Consider the following 22,422-nt stretch of genomic DNA (forward strand, 5'->3'; position numbering starts at 1 on the left):
TGATCTTACATAAATCTCTTGAAGTGTCCGATGTAAAATCCCGAAGTGATGATACTATATCCAAGTAATAATCCAAATGATAAAATCCCAGTTGACTGGCGAAAATTCACAATGATGGCGATGATGAAACTGATGTTGAAGTCCGATGAATAATAAGAGTCACTGCAACGAGTTGAAATGTCCGTGAAGACGATGTTGATGATGATTAACAGTCAATTTCAGCAATCCATGGGTTGAAGCGTGTTCATTGAACAGGTTGATGATGTTGATGATCTCGATGAGAACTGATAATTTCTCTCTCAAAATAACTGCAAACAGTTCATTGATGCATAAACTGCTCTGATCTGATCTGGTGAAGTGATCTCATATGATGTGATGATCAAGTGATCTAATATGATGTGATCTTATCCTTAAAGAAACTGCAGCTTTATATATACCCATTACAGCTATCTTTCTAGAATTCACTATAATGGAAAGTTCTAGCATTGCTTTCCAAAAGAATATTCTTCCTCTTTTAGGAGCCTTCTTTATTTCTAAAACATTCTTGAATGACCTCATTGAAATCAACAGTGTCAATAGCATAGCTAAGCCTATTGTTCCTAATCTCTATTCAGAAATAACAATACAACTCCTTGGCCTTTTAAATAGGCAAGGCCTGCATAATAAAAAGACATCTGGAACGTTCTTACAAACATGCTGTGGAATGTACTTGATCATTCTAGGCTATTTTTAAAGAGGAAATAACTAATAGATTAATGTAACTGCTTTCATAATATTCTTCTACAATTCTTATATATAACAATTGTGAAAGAGATTTTCTAAAGAGTCATCTTTTCTGTCATAGGACACACACAGGAGAATAACCTTATCGTTGCTCTCATTGTGACAAGAGATTTTCTAACAAGGTCGGTCTTACATATCATATTAGGACACATACAGGAGAGAAAAACGTATATTTGTTCTCATTGTGAAAAGGGATTTTCTGACGAGAACACTTACAATTCATATTAGAATACAATTCATATTAGAACACATACTGGATCAAAACTCAATATTTGCTCTCATTGTGAAAGAGGATTTTCTCAAAAGGGCGATCTTACTCGTCATATAAGAACACACAGCACCAAGGGTTAATAAAGTAAGACTTAAGTGAATAAACTAGACAACTTTGAGGTTACGTGTGACTGTCTTTTATGACCATGGCCAAGAGACCAACACAAGGTGGCGCGCTTACACTTAGCGGTTGCAACATCGAATCATCATTATTACTAATATAACATACTGGCGTGACTGCCTCTTACTTTTCTCTCCTCTTTTACAATATAATCTGTATAACAAATTCATGATGATTCGTAACTAGCTCACTATTAAATAAAAGGGGTTAGACCTCCGTTGGTGTAATAGCTACATACCACCACAACACACCACAATATCGAATCATCATTATTATACTAACACAACATACTGGCGCAGAGGAGAAAAACCTTATCGTTGCTCTCTTTGTGAAAGAGGATTTTCTCAAAAGGGCAATCTTACCCATCATTTAAGAACACATTTGGGAGAAAAACCCTATATTTGAACTCATTGTGAGAAGGGATTTGCTAAAAAGATTGATCTTACCTGTCATATATGAACACACACAGGAGAAAACCCCTATATTTGCCCTCATTCTGATAAGAGGTTTGCTGAAAAGGGCAATCCAACCTGTCATATTATAAGAACATATAAAGGAGAATAACCCCGTATTTGATCATATTGTGGAAAGGTAATTGCAAAAAAGAGTGATCTTGCAACTCATAAGAACACATGCTGCAGAAAAAAACCTTATCGTTGCTCTCACTGTGAAAATGGATTTTGTAAACAGAGCTGTCATACACGTCATTTAAGGACACGCACATAGGAGAAAACCCCTAGATTTTTTCTCATTGTGAGATTTTCCAAAAAAAGAGATGATTACGTAGAACACATTAGAAACTCACAATCCTCTATGGTTTCGGTGTCCCACCAACCAAAATTGACTTCGCTCAAAAAATCAGTGAACTGTAGCATTGCTTGGTTCTTTTGGAGGGAGTTTTAGAACGGTTCTGAACTTTTTGTAAAATTCCGCCCCAGACGTTTGAAAGCTGAAACCGTAAACTACCTCCTGGATTCTCAAACCACCTGATTTCTCTGTCTAGGATTCCAATGTTCTTGTTTAAAACATGTCCTGTAGTGTCCACTCTAAAATGACAGCTATTTTGATACCCAAGAAGATTGGGGTGCTCATTCAGCTCACCCGTTTGTGTTTTTGGCCGTCCACTACGCAATGTGATGCGTGTTGCCCGTGGCATAATCTACAAACATTAAGATCAAATAAAAAAAAATCTCATCACTAATTGATTATGCTACTAGTACTTTGTGCTTAAAGCTTGTGTATAGTTTTGGTAAATCCACCAAAATGCACCTATCACTATTCCAATTCATTGCTAGCTAATATGAAAAGATATGCCCTATAACAGTTATGATGTGGAGGATATGAAGTGAAAATGTGTTTTACAGGATAAATTTTGCGATTTTACATGGAAATTTAACTTGATCGGGTCACCCGATCAAATTAAAATATCTGTGTGTTTTTGTCTTTCAATTAAATCCTATTCCAAATCATGGAATGGGCTGAAACTTTCAAGATATGTTCTTTGTAACTTTTGGATATCTAATCACTAAATTTATAAGATAAGTGCTTGAATGCCCATTTTTTAAATTTAAAACAAGCATCGCCGAGAGAGGGCGCTATATATCCAAGATTTGAATATTTGAATTTCCTCAGAGAAATGCTTCAGTAAGACTGTCATATTAGATGATATTCGATTATCAATCACATTATTGACCCTTTACCAAAGCTATACACAGGCTTTAAAATCGAAGGTTTGCTCTAATGAACTAAATAAGGCCCCCCAATTTCTAACCCTTACCCTCCTCCAGTCTTACTCGGGTCAATCATAATAATAAGAACAATGGAATAAATAATTTGCATTTACATGTATATAGCACGTTATCAATCTTACTACTGCTCAAAGCCCTTTACTATGGTTTTACTTGGCTATTTGGAAGCTTAAATTGGTAGTGTGTACCAACTCAAAACTTGAGCCAAAATGAAGGTAGATAATGATAGGAGCAATTACTACAGTATTGTTGGGTGGATGGTTTTTTAGTCCAGAATACTTATTTTTGTATTATCTCGGTAGAATATTACAATTTATAAAGTATTATTTACTCCACAGGAACTATAACTTGATTTTTGTTTTACTAATTTCTCAGATTTTACCAGTCACAGTAGTCAAAATACTATCAAACAAAATGTTGTTCATGTAAAAACATTTTTGTTAGAATTATTCCATCTCTTATGTTACGAACCTGGCTCATTGCTCATTTGATATTTTCTTGGGTGGGTATTTTCGTGTTGAAAAGAGACTTTTATATATTAAGATGACGCATGCTTTTTTAATAAACCTTTTTCATACAACTGAAAAAAAAATATGTGAATTTGATTATGCATTGCGAAAAGTGGGAAAGGGATTGAGGGAAGAGTGTGTGTGTGGGGTACCAGTGTGTGCCTGGGTTTGTGTATACATGATGAATACAACCTTGCGAATGCATGCGTGAGGTGTGTTTGTGAGTGTATCTTTAAAAATATGCCTTTGTGTGTGTGTGTGTGTGTGTATTTGATTGTGTGTCCACAGAGAGAGGGCTATATCATGAGAGAAACATTTGTGAGAGTGAGAGACACACTTGAAAGAAAGACAGGGAAGGAGGGAGTGAGTGCACCCTAATGAAAAATTGATTTTAATAAAAAGAGAAAAATCCAACAAGCATAACACTGAACATTTCATCAAAATCGGATGCAAAATCAGAAAGTTATGACATTTCAAAGTTTCGCTTAATTTCACCAGACAGTTATATGCACATCCTGGTTGGTATGCAAATGAAGAGACTGATGATGTCATCCACTCACTGCTTCTTTTGTATCTTATGAAATATTCTATATTTCAAGTTTCAATATGTCAAGTGAAACAGTGATTAATTCCTCCCTGAACATGTGGAATTAGCATTGTTTAATAGATTCAGTCAAGTCTGTCCCAATGGTCAAATCTGTAAAAAATGAAATATTGCATAATTCAAACAATAAAAAACAAAAAAGATAGACATCATCGACAGACTCATTTGCATGTCACTGAGTTGTGCATTATCACTGCATCGTTTTGTGAAAAATAAGTGAAACTTTAAAATGCCATAACTTTCTTATTTTACATCTGATTTTAATGGAATTTTCAGTGTTATGCTAGTTTGTTTTTCTCTACATATTCAAATCAACATTTTGCTTGGTTGGACTTGACCTTTAAAGGACAAGTCAACAACAAATTGATTTGAATGAAAAGAGAAAAAATCCAACAAGCACAACACTGAAAATTTCTTCAAAATTGGATGTAAAGTAAGAAAGTTATGAAATTTTAAAGTTTCGCTTAATTTCACAAAACAGTCATATGCACATCCTGGTGGTTATGCAAATGAGAAGACTGATGACGTCATCCACTTACTATTTATTTTGTATTTTATTATGTAAAATATTCTAATTTTCTCCTCATTGTCAAGCGAAACAGTGATTTATACCCTTTTCATAAACCTATCCTCCAATTAGCCGCCTAAGAGTAATGCGTATAATTCAATAAAAATTGCGTTCATAAACTCCGAAAATAAGCCGCATTATTTTTACGAGCGCCCGTCCTGAAAAAGGCGGATAATCGCCATGACAACTGGACACGCCCCCTCCGATGCGGTTGTGTTGGAAAAGGGTGACCTTGTGACCGCACCATGGCAATTATCCGCATTATTTGGAAATGCGTTCATAAACTCAAAATCTTGTCCCGATGCTGCTATTATGCGGATAATAGCAGCATCAGAGTAATGCGGATAACTCTTGTCCTCCTCCAATTTTACGACCAAATTATGCTGCTATTAGCCGCCTAATTCATTTTAATGGGGTTTATGAAAGGGGTATAATTCCTCCCTGAACATGTGCAATTACCATTGTTTGATACTATATGGTTCAGTCAAGTCTCTCCATATGGTCAAATTTGTAAAAAAAAATATATATTGTATAATTCAAACATTAAAAAACAAAAGAATTAGTGAGGGATGGACATCATTGACCGACTCTTTTGCATGTCACTGAGTTGTGCATATCACTGTTTTGTGAAAAATAAGCGAAACTTTAAAATGCCATAACTTTCTAATTTTACATCCGATTTTGATGAAATTTTCAGCGTTATGCTAGTTTGATTTTCTCTATTTATTCAAATCAACATTTTGCTGGGGTGGACTTGACCTTTAAAGAAGAAACTAAATTGGTAGCTTGAAAAGAGATCACGATGGGGAGAATGAAGCAGAAATCTGTCCCCAAAGGGAGGGGGGCCCAGGGGCTGGAAACTTTTTGTCTTATTGAGAAGAACAAAGAAAGCCGCTCCAAGCTATAGCACTTTCTTCTTATCGAGAAAATAAAGAAATCCGCTCCAAAGCATCGCATATTTTTCGTTACGCCGTTCCGATCGCATTGATCTGCTAGTGCTACAATGAGCTGCAATTTTGGTGAAAAGCGGCCGCAGAGCGCTGTCCTAGCTCACCTCAGCTCTCCCGGTGGAGGCCGCGCTAGCTGCATCATGCACACATGACCATTCCATAGGGATGCACTCACACGCTGGCTATCCGTTCCAAGGACCCCCGTTTTCACGAACATTTGTAGTTCCGAAGCCCGTTCCGAGGACCATCCTTTTTACAATAAGCCCGGTCCAAGGCCCCCGTCGCCCGCGCCAGTGCCGCGCAGTCAAAAGCAATCACATTTTATTGAATGAAATGCAAAATCAGAAGGAAATAATATGGAGATATACAAGAAGAAAAAATTGACTATCATTATCCTGGTATTTATTTCAATTTTATAGAGGTCCCATAGAATTGAATATTGTAATTATGATTGTTGTGAGTCACTGTGTCGACCGACCTGGGCTCCGTAATACAAAGATTTGCAATCAATCGCTATATACCAATGACCAATCAAGATCATCATTGTATGCGCACTCTGTTTATAATACTGACTGGGAGCCAATGAGCGCGGTTCTTTCATATTTGCAATTCATCGCAAACCTTCGTGTTACGGAGCCCTGGACTGAGAAACAACATTGCCGAGCTTTGCTGGGCCTGCAGCTTGGGCCAGCTAGCACGCGCTTAGACCAAAAGCTTCGGTCTCTGTTTTGTTGGTTGTTCAGCTGAACTCCGCTGGCTTCACTCACCAAATACAGAGACCGAAGTTCTAGTGCGATCTGTACAGGGGACTCAATGGCCATATGTTGATGTACTTAAGATTAATTGGATAGAGCGGGGAAGTGAATTTGCACAACAGCCGAGGTAAGTCACTTTTTTTGTTCCTTTTAACGTCATTTTTCTCCGTTTTTGGCAATTAATGCCAAGAGGGAATATAAATTTGCATTTTGGTCGCGTTAATTTTCAAAATTTTTATTCATAAAAGACAAAAATTGAAGAGCCGCTAATGGTGGCTGCATGATAGCGAGCCGTCTGTGTACGAGGAGAAATTACGAAATGTTAAAAAACTCCTCGAAACAGACGGCTGCCAGCTGTCTAGCATGCGCTGAGCTGCGGCTCCGATCCGAGGAGTTTATTGCGTAATGCTGTCAATTTTTAGATCAGAGCAGACCCATTTCGTGGTACAAAGTCACCCAAAAAAAATTTCTCTCCGGGATAAAAGGCGAATTTGCAAATTGTAAGTAAATTCACTCTAGGCTAGGTTAGTAGTTGGCATATATTTTCCTGATTTGAGCCTGTATATGGTGGGGATTGCAGAAATAATATACCGGGTGCAGAGATGCCAAGTTCAAAGACCAGCTATGCGTGAGATTTTCTGTGAATCTGAGTGAGATCACAGACATTGTGTACAATGTGTATGGGGATAGGCTGTGATAGTTGCGTGAGACAGAGATTTGAGGGGATGAACAAGAGTAAAAAATGCTTGAGCTTCATTTTTCAAAGATGAATTGACTTGCGGGTTAAAATCTGACTAGTCAGCGGGTCCCGCTTGCAAATTATTGGATTGTACGGTCCGGGTTTTCACTTGCGGGTTATCGCATTGTTTCCGATACTTGTTAAGGGCAGGGTTCCACATGCCAATACTTGTTATGGGGTGCATTTTCAGAATATGGAATATCTGTATTTAGGGTGCTTTTCAAGACCCCATGGTCGCGCATGGTATCCACTTGTCGATGGAAGTGCCCCCCCCCCCCCCCCCCGGCGGGGGTCATACTAAACCAAATGATGTGTAAAGGTAAAACTGACGACCGAAGGACCCATAACATATCTTCATTATTTGTTTACTATTTATCTGTTTATACTAGGTTCAACCTTCACCATCAAACAGGAAGTAGATGAAGACATGACCAACCCTGATACAGCTCAAGACCAATGGAATACACAAGGTAAGATACACTGGTATTTTGGGAGTTCATATGGTCAGGGGGGGGTGGCTCAGGCCAGCTTTGAGATCTCGGTCGTTGATCTCACGATCGCGTCAAAAAATTGCATGCAGGTTGTCTGGAACATAATATACAAAATTTTATGTAATTTGATTCATGCAAAGTCATAATTAGTATGCAAAATTATACTTTTTCCTCTAACCGTACTCCCTAAATAAAGCTCCAAATGGTCTGATTTTTGGTATAGAAACTCTTTGTCTTGTTCTTAGCAAATGTACATGAAAAATTGCGATATCAGATCAATATCTTACATGTATTTGTTTTGCAATTTCTTTTGTATTTCCTTGTTTTCTTGACCTTTTCTTGGCATTGTTTTTTCAATGAACTTTGTCAGGGACTTTTAAGATCATAAACAACTTAAAACAAATCCATTTAAACCAGCAAAACTAAAAATAATCGTATGTTTATGATTTTTTTGTTGAAATCATAATTTCCATTGACTTTGTACATCAAATCGCATTTTTGAGCAATTTTTGGTCTAACATGCACTTCCAAGATGTTGCGTAATTTCAGAACCGTGTATATGGGTGTGGCAAAAGTGGTTTCAAAAGTTGTGCAAGATTTGAAAGTAAAAAAAAGGGAGCGGCGTGGTAAAAAAAAATTTGTATGGCAAAAATATTGAATGAGTTGTTTAGGTGCCTAGATAGGGTTAAGAATCATGGGTTCCTGTTTTTGTCTCACCTGCATAGCAGTGTGAGACAAAAGGTGTTGGTGTCAACACCAAATCGTAACCAAAGGTTAAGTTTTTGAAATGACAGCATAACTTAGAAAGCAAATGGACCTAGTTCATGAAACTTGGCCATAAGGTTAATCAAGTATTACTGAATATCCTGCCTTAGTTTCATGTCACATCACCAAGGTCAAAAGTCATTTAGGGTCAATGAATTTATACCATGTTGGGGGAATCAACATCAAAATCTTAACCTAAGACTTAAGTCTTTAGCTCATCTGGCCGGAAGGGCAAGATAAGCTTATTTATGGCGTGGCGTCCGTTGTCTGTCCACAATTTCAAAATGCTACTACTTTGCCATTTCAAGTCCGATTTCAATTATGTGTGCTTTATATGATAGCACAAGGTGGGGGATTCAAAACTTCTACACAGACTTTTGAAATTCATTAAATATGCTAATTTAGGCGCATTTTTCAAAATTCACAAAAGAAAGCTTCTTTATTTGTTGACAGATTTTGAATTTTTGCTTCCATCTGGTACTAGAGCTTCATGAGGTTTACCAAACTTCTATGTACAGAATTTTGAAATTTTGACCAGAACAATTTTTATGCGAAATTAATGTATTTATATTTTTAAAAATTCACATAAAATGCTTTTTCTTCCATCTTGTAGAACTTTTTGAGGTTCACCAAACTTCTACACAGATAATTATTAATACTTAATTCATATGAAATTTATTCAAAGATCACAAATTTCTATATCCTCAATTTATGTCACCAATATAATTCACTACAATGTCAACAGGGCTGAAATTAAAATTGTGTTAAATTTTGTTGCGAGATGCTGGATGAGCTCCACATCATTGATGTGCTAGTTGAAATGTCATCATAGCTTAGAAAATATATGGACCTAGGTCATGAAACTTGGACATAGGTTAATCAAGTATCACTGAACATCCTGCATGAGTTTCATGTCACATGACCAAGGTCAAAGGTCATTTAGGGTCCATGAACTTTCGCAGAATTGGGGGAATCTGTTGAATTACCATCATAACTTTGAAAGTGTCTGGATCTGATTCATGAAACTTGGACATAATAGTAATTAAGTATAACTGATCATCCTGTGCAAGTTTCAGGTCACATGACCAAGGTAAAAGGTCAATGAATTTAAGCCGAAAAGGTTTTTTCAATTTTGTTTGCTTTATATGATAGCTTGAGGTAGTTATACAAAATTTCAACATAGAATTTTGAAATACATTAAATATGCTAATTTATTCATATATTTTTAATAAAAACTCACAAAAATTACTTATTTATGTGTTGATTGATTTTGGTTATTTTTGTTCCATCTGAGAGCTATTAGGTTCAGCAAGGTTCTACACAGAGTTAAGAAATTTTGACTAGATAATTATTAATACTTAATTCATATGAAATTTATTCATAAATCACAAAAAATGCTTCTATGTCATTTCTTAATAAAATTCAATTCTATATCCTCAGTTTATGTCACCAATATAATTCACTACAATGTCAGCTGGGCTGAAATTAAAATTGTGTTAAATTTTGTTGCGAGATGCCGGATGAGCTCCACATCATTGATGTGCTAGTTGAAATATCATCATAGCTTAGAAAATATATGGACCTAGTTCATGAAACTTGGATATAAGTTTAATCAAGTATCATTGAACATCCTGCATGAGTTTCACGTCACATGACCACGGTCAAAGGTCATTTAGGGTCAATGAACTTTGGCTGAATTGGGGGAATCTGTTGAATTACCATCATAACTTTGAAAGTGTATGGATCTGATTCATGAAACTTAGACATAATAGTAATTAAGTATAACTGATCATCCTGTCCAAGTTTCAGGTCACATGACCAAGGTCAAAGGTCAATGAACTTTAGCCGAATAGGTTTTTCTTTGTTGAATTACCACCATATCTCTGTAAGTGTATTAGTCTTGTTCATAAAACGTGGACATAAGAGTAACCAAGTATCACTGAACATCTTGTGCAAGTTAAAGTAGTTTTCAAAGTCAGCACTGCAGCTATATTGAATCGTATGATGCAGGTGAGATGGCCAGAGGCATTCCACTTGTTTATTTCATGTATTTGAGAATCTAGGTTAATATCCTTTTTGGTGAATAAATGGTCTCGCTGGGAGGCACTGAGAGCAAGACCCAGGCGCGAGATTTCCCCGATATTTATCAGTTCCCGATATTTTTTCACCAACATGGGTGGTCTCTGAGATCGATGTAAATCCGGTATAAAATTAAAGGGGTTAGGGTGTCTATTTTCAATGCCTTATTCGGAAAAATTGCTAGAAAATGAAAGGCACATTGTGCCCAAATTCACACAAAGTTGTAAGTTCTGGCAACTTGCTGTCGTTAATTTTCATGAAAATTGCTGTCATGCAATCGAAAACTTGATTCTTCGACGGCTATTTGATGTTCACACAGTCGGTATTCATCATGGGCGCTGCCATTTTGTATTACCCTCCAGACCGTTCACGCATTGCAGTGAAGGAAACAGCGTGCACTCGGTGCGCGCGCGATGGCTGCATTCAGTTCATGCATGCAGGTGCTTGGATAACCCAGGGAACTCGGTTTGCGGGCCGGAGCTCCCTGGGTACCGCTGGGCGTGATTACGGTGATTTCTCAATACGGAGGTTCTTCCGTGCGAGCGAAAAACAAGAAAAGTTTGTGAAAAATTATGGCTTTTCAACAGAAATTTCTTGATCGAGGTGAGGGTAAAAGGGATTGACGCCACAGTTCGTGAGAAATGGACTTTGAAGTGAGTTGAAAAATCAGTGGATAGAAGGGTAGCAAGTCAGTGAGTGCATACGGAAAATTGAGGAACCCGGTATAAAGAAGCTATAAAGAAGTCAAGTACGCGAATGGCGTCTGGAGCATAGTCAAGCAGCACATGGCCAAATCTAAATAAAAATTATAATCTAGATCTAGATAATAGAAACATGTATCAGTTATCAATTAGATTTAGTTTAGACTAGATCTATCTAGGTAGATCTTGCCTCACTTATCCAATGTACAACTACAAGGTTATGATATAACCTTGTCCTCAATTAGAAACCACTGTGTGGTGAAATTACATGAATAAGATTGTCAATGTTTGCCTGTTTTTTTCTCTTGATAGAATGGATAAATGTTTGATTTTTTTGGTTCAGTCAGATTTTACTACACAGTTATGTCATTAAAAATATGCCTTGGCCCAAAACTTGATTCTTCAAATTATTTTTTCTAATTAAAAAGGGAGCCTGTAGAAACTCCCTCCGGGACGTTGTCCCTGGACCCTCGGCCGTTAGGCGTGAGACTCTGGTCACTTCGCTCCCTACATTCACAAAAAAACAGATTTTTTTTTTAAAGGGCCACTCTCAGGCCTGGCAAGACCTATGGAAGACTGCTGTGAGACCATGAAACTTGCTTGATCTTTCAAGTGTCCTTTCTAAGATCTCAGATGTCTTTCACGATTCCTGATGGCTCTTTCAGTGGTCTTCATGGTCTCAATGACCTCTAAAACTTTTTGAAATGGTTCAAAACAGTCTTTCAGCTGTCTTACTGGAAAATATATATATTTTTTTATTTCAGCAGTCTCTCAGTAATCTTTCAATGAACTTTCAAATTTCTTTTCAGTTTTTGCATGATCTTTCAGCAGTCTCTCAAGATTTTTGCAGAGATCGCTGGAGGGCTTGTGAAAGATCAATATGACATATAATTGAGGGACCAAGGAGGGTCCTTGGAAAGAATTCTGAAAGATCAATTTTTGCATAAAAGATCTCTTTAAGACCGTTGAAAGATCTCTATAGGACTAGCCAAAGACCAAAAAGATAAGAAATATCCATCAGTCTTTCAGAATTCTTTGAGGGGTCTTTCTGAGCCATTCCACAGAAAATGACATATTTCAGTTATATCTTGAAGACTGCTGTGAGACTTTGACAAATTTTGTTCTTTCAAAGGTCCTTTAAAGGATAGAGCACTCACAATAGATTATGTCTTATTGTTGAACGAAATGATTTTGTTTTCATTCCAGATAAAGATCTTTTGGATGGAGAGGACATGAGACAATCATCCATGACAGAATGCAGTGAAGATGAGTCCCATCCGTGTTTACAATGCAATAAGACATTTACAGATGAGAATTCTTTAGTTCTACATCATAAAACACACTCTAGGGAAGTTGAGTTTTCTAGTCATGCTTGGACAGAGATTGGAGACAGATGCTTCAAGTGCCCCATTGTCATAAGAATTTTGAATGTAGGGATACTCTTATGACCCATGTGAGCACACACACTGGAGAAGAATCTTATAGTTCTTATTGTGACAAGGGATGTTCTCAAAAGAGTGATCTTACCCATCATATAAGAACACATACAGGAAAAAAAACCTATAAGTGCTCTTATTGTGAGAAGAGATTTTCTCAAAAGAGCGATCTTACCCGTCATATAAGAATACACACAGGAGAAAAACCTTATCAGTGCTCTCATTGTGAGAAGAGATTTTCTCAAAAGAGCGATCTTACCCGTCATATAAGAATACACACAGGAGAAAAACCTTATCAGTGCTCTCATTGTGAGAAGAGATTTTCTGACAAGAGCAATCTTACAATTCATATTAGAACTCATACTGGAGAAAAACCCTATATTTGCTCTCATTGTGGGAAGGGATTTTGTCAAATGAGTGAAGTTACACGTCATATAAGAACACATACAGGAGAAAAACCATTTACTTGCTCTCAATGTCACAAGACATTTTCTAACAAGAGCACTTTTACAATTCATGTAAGAAGACATACAGGAGAAAATCCCTAAATTTGCTCTCAATGTGAAAAGAGATTTACTGACAAGACCATTCTTACAATTCATATTAGAACACATACTGGAGAAAAACCCTATATTTGCTCTCATTGTGAGAAGAAATTTACTAAAAAGAATGATCTTACCTGTCATATTAGAACACATACTGGATCAAAACCCTATATTTGCTCTCATTGTGAGAAGAGATTTACTGAAAGGTCCACTCTTACCCGTCATATAAGAACACACACAGGAGAAAAACCTTATCATTGCTCTTATTGTGACAAGAGATTTTCAGACAAGGTCAATCTTACAAATCATATCAGAACACACACTGGAGAAAAACCCTATATTTGCTCTCATTGTGATCAGAGATTTTATAAAAAGAGTCATCTTACCTGTCATATTAGAACACACACAGGAGAAAAACCTTATCGTTGCTCTCATTGTGAAAGAGTATTTTCTCAACAGGGCGATCTTACCCGTCATATAAGAACACACAGGAGAAAAACCTAATCGTTGCTCTCATTGTGAAAGAGATTTTCTGACAAGTTCAATCTTACAAATCATATTAGAACACATACTGGAGAAAAGCCATATATTTGCTCTCATTGTGAGAAGAAATTTACTAAAAAGAGTCATCTTACCTGTCATATTAGAACACACACAGGAGAAATACCTTATCGCTGCTCTCATTGTGAAAGAGGATTTTCTCAAAAGGGCGATCTTACCAGTCATATAAGAACACACAGGAGAAAAACCTTATCGTTGCTCTCATTGCGAAAGAGATTTTCTGACAAGTTCAATCTTACAAATCATATTAGAACACATACAGGAGAAAAACCCTATATTTGCCCTCAATGTGAGAAAGGATTTTCTCGAAAGGGCGATCTTACCCATCATATAAGAATACACACAGGAGAAAAACCTCATCATTGCTCTCATTGTGAGAAGAAATTTTCTGACAAGACCATTCTTACAAATCATATCAGAACATACACTGGAGAAAAACCCTTTATTTGCTCTCATTGTGATCAGAGATTTTCTAAAAAGTCTTCTTTCCCTGTCATATAAGAACATACACAGGAGAAAAACCTTATCGTTGCTCTCATTGTGACAAGAGATTTTTTGACAAGGCTGTTCTTACAAATCATATTAGAACACATACTGGAGAAAAGCCATATATTTGCTCTCATTGTGAGAAGAAATTTACTAAAAAGAGTCATCTTACCAGTCATATTAGAACACACACAGGAGAAAAACCTTATCGTTGCTCTCATTGTGAAAGAGGATTTTCTCAAAAGGGCGATCTTACCCGTCATATAAGAACACACAGGAGAAAAACCTAATCGTTGCTCTCATTGTGAAAGAGATTTTCTGACAAGTTCAATCTTACAAATCATATCAGGGGCCTGTATCACTAAACAGTACTTAGTGTAACGGGACTTAGTGTCGCTGCGACGCTTCATACACTAAGACGGGTCTTACTGACGTCCTGTTGGTGTGTCAGTTCCACTCAACAGTTCTTTACTAAGTCCTGTGTGCGACGCGTCTTCAATAATAAAATGTCTCGATTTTGAGTCTATGAAGCCTAATTTCGTGACCTTCGACCTTGTGTGAAGATAAAAAGTAGTAATTTCCCGCAAGTTTTCGTCTGCGACTAAAAAGTGAAAGGAGGAATTTTGTCACTTTAACATAATTTTGACCTACTGTAGGAGGATAATGGGGAAGGTATGGTATTAACCTTTTTCTTAAGACAACATAAGATCTAGAAGTAAAATATTGAAAGTGAAATGTATGCAGGGGAAGTTAGTGATGGAAGTTGTATTTGATACCTCGACGAATCGCTGCCGATTTATTAATTAATGATTGACAGTGAACTGTGCTTGTGGCGGTAGCGAGCCCGCTGTAGCTGTCAGTCTGTGGTCGTGGATTACAATCATGCTATTTCTCATGCACGACCAAACTATTAACTAGACTAAGTTGTAGTAGGCCTAGGTCTAGTATCAGTACTGGCCCGGGGTAGGCCTAGACCGAAAATTTCTGTCTCTTTTGTTCGTTAGCCGCTAATTTGGGTAGGGTCGGCTCCTCTCTTTAGACCGACCCTACCCCATCAGATTCGGAGTAAGAGGCTAACGAACGAAACTAAAGGCGTAAAGTCTAAAGAGACATAATTTTTTGGTCTAGGCCTGGCTACAAGTACAACTTACCAGAAGGCCTAATACTTGTAGATACTAATAGATCTAGTAGAGATCTAGATCTAAATCTAATGTTAATCTTAGTCTTACTGAGTTACTCTTAGACTTTTAGTTGGGGCCTAGACTATACCCTAGACAAGTATTAGTAGGCCTAGACTCTCTAGGTTTAGGCCTGCTCCCGACCTACGGTCCTTATTGAGCAACTTAGTCTTACTCTTAGATTTATTTAGATCTAGGGACAGGGTCTATAATCAATACTAGCAGTAGCAGTACCAGTGGCAGTACTACCAGTATCAAGTAGATTTCTAGATCTAGCAGGGTCAGGGGACAGTCACATAGAATTAGATCTAGATGATAGATCTAGAACTCTAGACTCTAGGCCTAGACTCTAGTAGATCTAGGCCTACTAGTGTAACTAGAATAGAAGTAGACCTCTAGCCTAGAACTGAATTGGAGAAGATTGTTAATGTAACTGTTACTCTTAGTAGTGTTAGCAATAAAACTGAAAATATTTCTGCATTATAGACCTAGATGTAGACTAGTCTAGACCCTAGACCTATTTATAAATTGAAATTAATATTTTGTAGATTCTAGGCCTAGATCTACACAATTGGTCGTACGTGAGAAATAGTGTGGATGTACACTAGATCTAGATCTCTATATAGTATATGGCAGTACTATCGCTCATTTCTATTCACACTAATTAATTACATGCCCTTGAATTTGATAATAAATTTATCACATGACATTACACTAAGAACAGTTCCTACGTCTCAACGAGACGTAGGCTACGCTCTGTATCCAACTTAGTTAGATTTTCTAAAGAGTCATCTTTTCTGTCATAGAAGGACACACACAGGAGAATAACCTTATCGTTGCTCTCATTGTGACAAGAGATTTTCTAACAAGGTCGGTCTTACATATCATATTAGGACACATACAGGAGAGAAAACGCATATTTGTTCTCATTGTGAAAAGGGTTTTTCCGACGAGAACACTTACAATTCATATAAGAATACAATTCATATTAGAATACATACTGGATCAAAACTCAATATTTGCTCTCTTTGTGAAAGAGGATTTTCTCACAAGGGCGATCTTACCCGTCACATAAGAACACACAGAGGAGAAAAACATTATCGTTGCTCTCATTGTGAAAGAGGATTTTCTCAAAAGGGCGATCTTACTCGTCATATAAGAACACACAGCGGCAAGGGTTAATATAGTAAGACTTAAGTGAATAAACTAGACAACTTTGAGGTTACGTGTGACTGTCTTTAATGACCATGGCCAAGAGACCAACACAAGGTGGCGCACTTACACTTACCGGTTGCAACATCGAATCATCATTATAATACTAATACAACATACTGGCGTGACTGCCTCTTACTTTTCTCTCCTCTTTTACAATATAATCTGTATAACAAATTCATGATGATTCGTAACTAGCTCACTTAAATAAAAGGGGTTAGACCTCCGTTGGTGTAATAGCTACATACCACCACAACACACCACAATATCGAATCATCATTATTATACTAACACAAATTACTGGCGCAGAGGAGAAAAACCTTATCGTTGCTCTCTTTGTGAAAGAGGATTTTCTCAAAAAGGCAATCTTACCCATCATTTAAGAACATATTTGGGAGAAAAACCCTATATTTGCACTCATTGTGAGAAGGGATTTGCTAAAAAGATTGATCTTACCTCTCATATATGAACACACACAGGAGAAAACCCTATATTTGCCCTCATTGTGAGAATAGATTTTCTGAGAAGTCTGGTCTTTCCTGTCATATTATAAGAACACATAAAGGAGAATAACCCTGTATTTAATCATATTGTGGAAAGGTATTTGCAAAAAAGAGTGATCTTGCAACTCATAGGAACACATGCTGCAGAAAAAAAACCCTCATCGTTGCTCTCACTGTGAAAATGGATTTTGTAAACAGAGCTGTCATACACGTCATTTAAGGACACGCACATAGGAGAAAACCCCTAGATTTTTTCTCATTGTGAGATTTTCCAAAAAAAGAGATGATTACGTAGAACACATTAGAAACTCACAATCCTCTATGGTTTTAGTGTCCCACCAAACAAAAGTGACTTCGCTCAAATAAATTAGTGAACTGTAGCGTTGCTTGGTTCTCTTGGAGGGAATTTTAGAACGGTTCTGAACTTTTTGTAGAATTCCGTCCCAGACGTTTGAAAACTGAAACTACCTCCTGGATTTTCAAACCACCTGATTTCTCTGTCTAGGATTCCCATGTTCTTGTTTAAAACATGTCCTGTAGTGTCCACTCTAAAATGACAGCTAGTTTGATACCCAAGAAGATTGGGGTGCTCATTCAGCTCACCTGCTTGTGTTTTTGGCCGTCCACTACGCGATGTGATGCGTGTTGCCCGTGGCATAATCTACAAACATTAAGATCAAATTAAAAAAAAAATCTCATCACTAATTGATTGTGCTACTTTGTGCTTAAAGCTTGTGTATAGTTTTGGTAAATCCACCAAAATGCACCTATCACTATTCCAATTCATTGCTAGCTAATATGAAAAGATATGCCCTATAACAGTTATGATGTGGAGGATATGAAATGAAAATGTGTTTTACGGGATAAATTTTGCTATTTTACATGGAAATTTAACTTGATCGAGTCACCCGATCAAATTAAAATATCTGTGTGTTTTTGTCTTTCAATTAAATCCTATTCCAAATCATGGAATGGGCTGAAACTTTCAAGATATGTTCTTTGTAACTTTTGGATATCTAATCACTAAATTTATAAGATAAGTGCTTGAATGCCCATTTTTAAAATTTAAAACAAGCATCGCCGAGAGAGGGCGCTATATATCCAAGATTTGAATATTTGAATTTCCTCAGAGAAATGCAGTTGGAAAAATATCTAACGGTCTCTACGCTTCAGTAAGACTGTCATATTAGATGATATTCGATTATCAATCACATTATTGACCCTTTACCAAAGCTATACACAGGCTTTAAAATCGAAGGTTTGCTCTAATGAACTAAATAAGGCCCCCCAATTTCTAACCCTTACCCTCCTCCAGTCTTACTCGGGTCAATCATAATAATAAGAACAATAAAATAAATAATTTGCATTTACATGTATATAGCACGTTATCAATCTTACTACTGCTCAAAGCCCTTTACTATGGTTTTACTTGGCTATTTGGAAGCTTAAATTGGTAGTGCGTACCAACTCAAAACTGGAGCCAAAATGAAGGTAGATAATGATAGGAGCAATTACTACAGTATTGTTGGGTGGATGGTTTTTTAGTCCAGAATACTTATTTTTGTATTATCTCGGTAGAATATTACAATTTATAAAGTATTATTTACACCACAGGAACTATAACTTGATTTTTGTTTTACTAATTTCTCAGATTTTACCAGTCACAGTAGTCAAAATACAATCAAACAAAATATTGTTCATGTAAAGCCATTTTTGTTAGAATTATTCCATCTCTTATCTTACGAACCTGGCTCATTTGATATTTTCTTGGGTGGGTATTTTCGTGTTGTAAAGAGACTTTTATATATTAAGATGACGCATGCTTTTTTAATAAACCTTTTTTATACAACTGAAAAAAAATATGTGAATTTGATTATGCATTGCGAAAAGTGGGAAAGGGATTGAGGGAAGCATGTGTGTGTGTGTGGGGTACCAGTGTGTGCCTGGGTTTGTGTATACATGATGAATACAACCTTGCGAATGCATGCGTGAGGTGTGTTTGTGAGTGTATCTTTAAAAATATGCCTTTGTGTGTGTGTGTGTGTGTATATATATGATTGTGTATCCACAGAGAGAGGGCTATATCATGAGAGAAAAATTTGTGAATGTGAGAGACACACTTGAAAGAAAGACAGGGAGGGAGGGAGTGAGTGCACCCTAATGAAAAATTGATTTTAATAAAAAGAGAAAAATCCAACAAGCATAACACTGAACATTTCATCAAAATCGGATGCAAAGTCAGAAAGTTATGACATTTCAAAGTTTCGCTTAATTTCACCGGACAGTTATATGCACATCCTGGTTGGTATGCAAATGAAGAGACTGATGACATCATCCACTCACTGCTTCTTTTGTATCTTATGAAATATTCTATTTTTCAAGCTTCAATATGTCAAGTGTAACAGTGATTAATTTCTCCATGAACATGTGGAATTAGCATTGTTTACCGTAATAGATTCAATCAAGTCGGTCCCAATGGTCAAATCTGTAAAAAATGAAATATTGCATAATTCAAACAATAAAAAACAAAAGAATTAGTGAGTGATGGACATCATTGACCAACTATTTTGCATGTCACTGAGTTGTGCATATCACTGTTTTGTGAAAAATAAGCGAACCTTTAAAATGCCATAACTTTCTAATTTTACAGCCGATTTTGATGAAATTTTCAGCGTTATGCTAGTTTGATTTTCTCTATTTATTCAAATCAACATTTTGCTGGGGTGGACTTGACCATTAAATAAGAAACTAAATTGGGAGCTTGAAAAGAGATCACGATGGGGAGAATGAAGCAGAAATCTGTCCCCAAAGGGAGGGGGGCCAGGGGCTGGAAACTTTTTGTCTTATTGAGAAGAACAAAGAAAGCCGCTCCAAGCTATAGCACTTTCTTCTTATCGAGAAAATAAAGAAATCCGCTCCAAAGCATCGCATATTTTTCGTTACGCCGTTCCGATCGCATTGATCTGCTAGTGCTACAATGAGCTGCAATTTTGGTGAAAAGCGGCCGCAGAGCGCTGTCCTAGCTCGCCTCAGCTCTCCCGGTGGAGGCCGCGCTAGCTGCATCATGCACACATGACCATTCCATAGGGATGCACTCACACGCTGTAGTTCCGGAGTCCTTTCCGAGGACCATCCTTTTTACAATAAGCCCGGTCCAAGGCCCCCGTCGCCCGCGCCAGTGCCGCGCAGTCAAAAGCAATCACATTTTATCGAATGAAATGCAAAAACAGAAGGAAATAATATGGAGATATACGAGAAGAAAAAATTGACTATCATTATCCAGGTATTTATTTCAATTTTATAGACGAGGTCCCATAGAATTGAATATTGAAATTATGATTGTTGTGAGTCGCTGTGTCGACCGACCTGGACTGAGAAACAACATTGCCGAGCTTTGCTGGGCCGGCAGCTTGGGCCAGCTAGCACGCGCTTAGACCAAAAGCTTCAGTCTCTGATTTGTTGGTTGTTCAGTTGAACTCCGTTGGCTTCACTCACCAAATACAGAGACCGAAGTTCTAGTGCGATCTGTACAGGGGACTCAATGGCCATATGTTTATGTACTTAAGATTGGATAAAGCGGGGAAGTGAATTTGCGCAACAGCCGAGGTAACTTCATTTTTCTCCGTTTTTTGGCAATTAATGCCAAGAGGGAATATAAATTTGCATTTTGGTCGCGTTAATTTTCAAAATTTTTATTCATTAAAGACAAAAATTGAAGAGCCCCTAATGGTGGCTGCATGATAGCGAGCCGTCTGTGTACGAGGAGAAATTAAGAAATGTTAAAAAACTCCTCGAAACAGACAGCTGCCAGCTGTCTAGCACGCGCTGAGCTGCGGCTCCGATCCAAGGAGTTAATTGCGTAATGCTGTCAATTTTGAGATCAGAGCAGACCCATTTCGTGGTACAAAGTCACCCAAAAAAAATTCTCTCCGAGATAAAAGGCGAATTTACAAATTGTAAGTAAATTCACTCTAGGCTAGGTTAGTATATATTTTCCTGATTTGAGCCTGTATATCGTGGGGATTGCAGAAATAATATACCGGGTGCAGATATGCCAAGTTCAAAGACCAGCTATGCGTGAGATTTTCTGTGAATTTGAGTGAGATCACAGACATTGTGTTCAATGTATTGGGATAGGCTGTGATAGTTGCGTGAGACAGAGATTTGAGGGGATGAACAAGAGTCAAAAATGCTTGAGCTTCATTTTTCAAAGATGAATTGACTTGCGGGTTAAAATCCGACTGGTCAGCGGGTCCCGCTTGTAAATTATTGGATTATACGGTTCGGGTTTTCACTTGCGGGTTTTCACTTGCGGGTTATCGCTTTGTTTCCGATACTTGTTAAGGGCAGGGTTCCACATGCCAATACTAGTTATGGGGTGCATTTTCAGAATATGCAATATCTGTATTTAGGGTGCTTTTCAACACCCCATGGTCGCGCATGGTATCCACTTGTCGATGGAAGTGCCCCCCCCCCCCCCCCGGTGGGGGTCATACTAAACCAAATGATGTGTAAAGGTCAAACTGACGACCGAAGGACCCATAACATATCTTCATTATTTGTTTACTATTTATCTGTTTATACTAGGTTCGACCTTCACCATCAAACAGGAAGTAGATGAAGACATGACCAACCCTGATACAGCTCAAGACCAATGGAATACACAAGGTAAGATACACTGGTATTTTGGGAGTTCATATGGTCAGGGGGGGGTGGCTCAGGCCAGCTTTGAGATCTCGGTCGTTGATCTCACGATCGCGTCAAAAAATTGCATGCAGGTTGTCTGGAACATAATATACAAAATTTTATGTAATTTAATTCATGCAAAGGCATAATTAGTATGCAAAATTATACTTTTTCCTCTAACTGTACTCCCTAAATAAAGCTCCAAATGGTCTGATTTTTGGTATAGAAACTCTTTGTCTTGTTCTTAGCAAATGTACATGAAAAATTGCGATATCAGATCAATATCTTACATGTATTTGTTTTGCAATTTCTTTTGTATTTCCTTGTTTTCTTGACCTTTTGTTTGTCATTGTTTTTTCAATGAACTTTGTCAGGGACTTTTAAGATCATAAACAACTTAAAATAGATCCATTTAAACCAGCAAAACTAAAAATCGTATGTTTATTATTTTTTTGTTGAAATCATAATTTCCATTGACTTTGTACATGAAATCACATTTTTGAGCAATTTTTGGTCTAACATGCACTTCCAAGATGTTGCATAAATTCAGAACCGTGTATATGGGTGTGGCAAAAGTGGTTTCAAAAGTTGCGCAAGATTTGAAAGTTAAAAAAAGGGAGCGGCGTGGTAAAAAAAATTTGTGTGGTAAAAATATTAAATGAGTCATTTAGGCGCCTAGATAGGGTTAAGAATCGTGGGTTCCTGTGTTTGTCTCACCTGCATAGCAGTGTA

General features: G+C 37.3%; 1 protein-coding gene and 1 long non-coding RNA gene across 5 annotated transcripts in view; one reads left to right on the forward strand and one right to left on the reverse strand.

The window, feature by feature from the left end:
* Positions 1-738: 738 nt before the first annotated feature.
* Positions 739-17,775, reverse strand: LOC121420187. Its single transcript, XR_005970720.1, has 2 exons — positions 17,473-17,775; positions 739-2,140 (listed from the first exon to the last, which is right to left on the reverse strand). It is a non-coding gene; the product is annotated as an uncharacterized LOC121420187 (long non-coding RNA).
* The window catches only part of LOC121420184 (gastrula zinc finger protein XlCGF57.1-like), a 64,379-nt gene continuing 47,946 nt past the window's right edge, over positions 5,990-22,422 (forward strand). For 2 of the 4 annotated variants that reach the window (XR_005970717.1, XM_041614733.1), the window contains exons 1-3: positions 5,990-6,435; positions 7,437-7,517; positions 21,592-21,672. Coding sequence is in view for 1 of the 4 variants with exons in the window: in XM_041614733.1 (XP_041470667.1) it covers positions 7,475-7,517; positions 21,592-21,672 (124 nt within the window). In the remaining 3 variants the exon portion in view is untranslated. Of the gene's footprint in view, positions 6,436-7,431; positions 7,518-12,289; positions 12,447-20,570; positions 20,611-21,591; positions 21,673-22,422 lie in introns of those variants that run through there. The other 2 variants (XR_005970719.1, XR_005970718.1) reach the window with 2 other exon arrangements.

This window comes from Lytechinus variegatus, chromosome 8 (genome assembly GCF_018143015.1).
Source record: "Lytechinus variegatus isolate NC3 chromosome 8, Lvar_3.0, whole genome shotgun sequence".
In the NCBI taxonomy this organism is placed as follows: Eukaryota; Metazoa; Echinodermata; class Echinoidea; order Temnopleuroida; family Toxopneustidae; genus Lytechinus; species Lytechinus variegatus.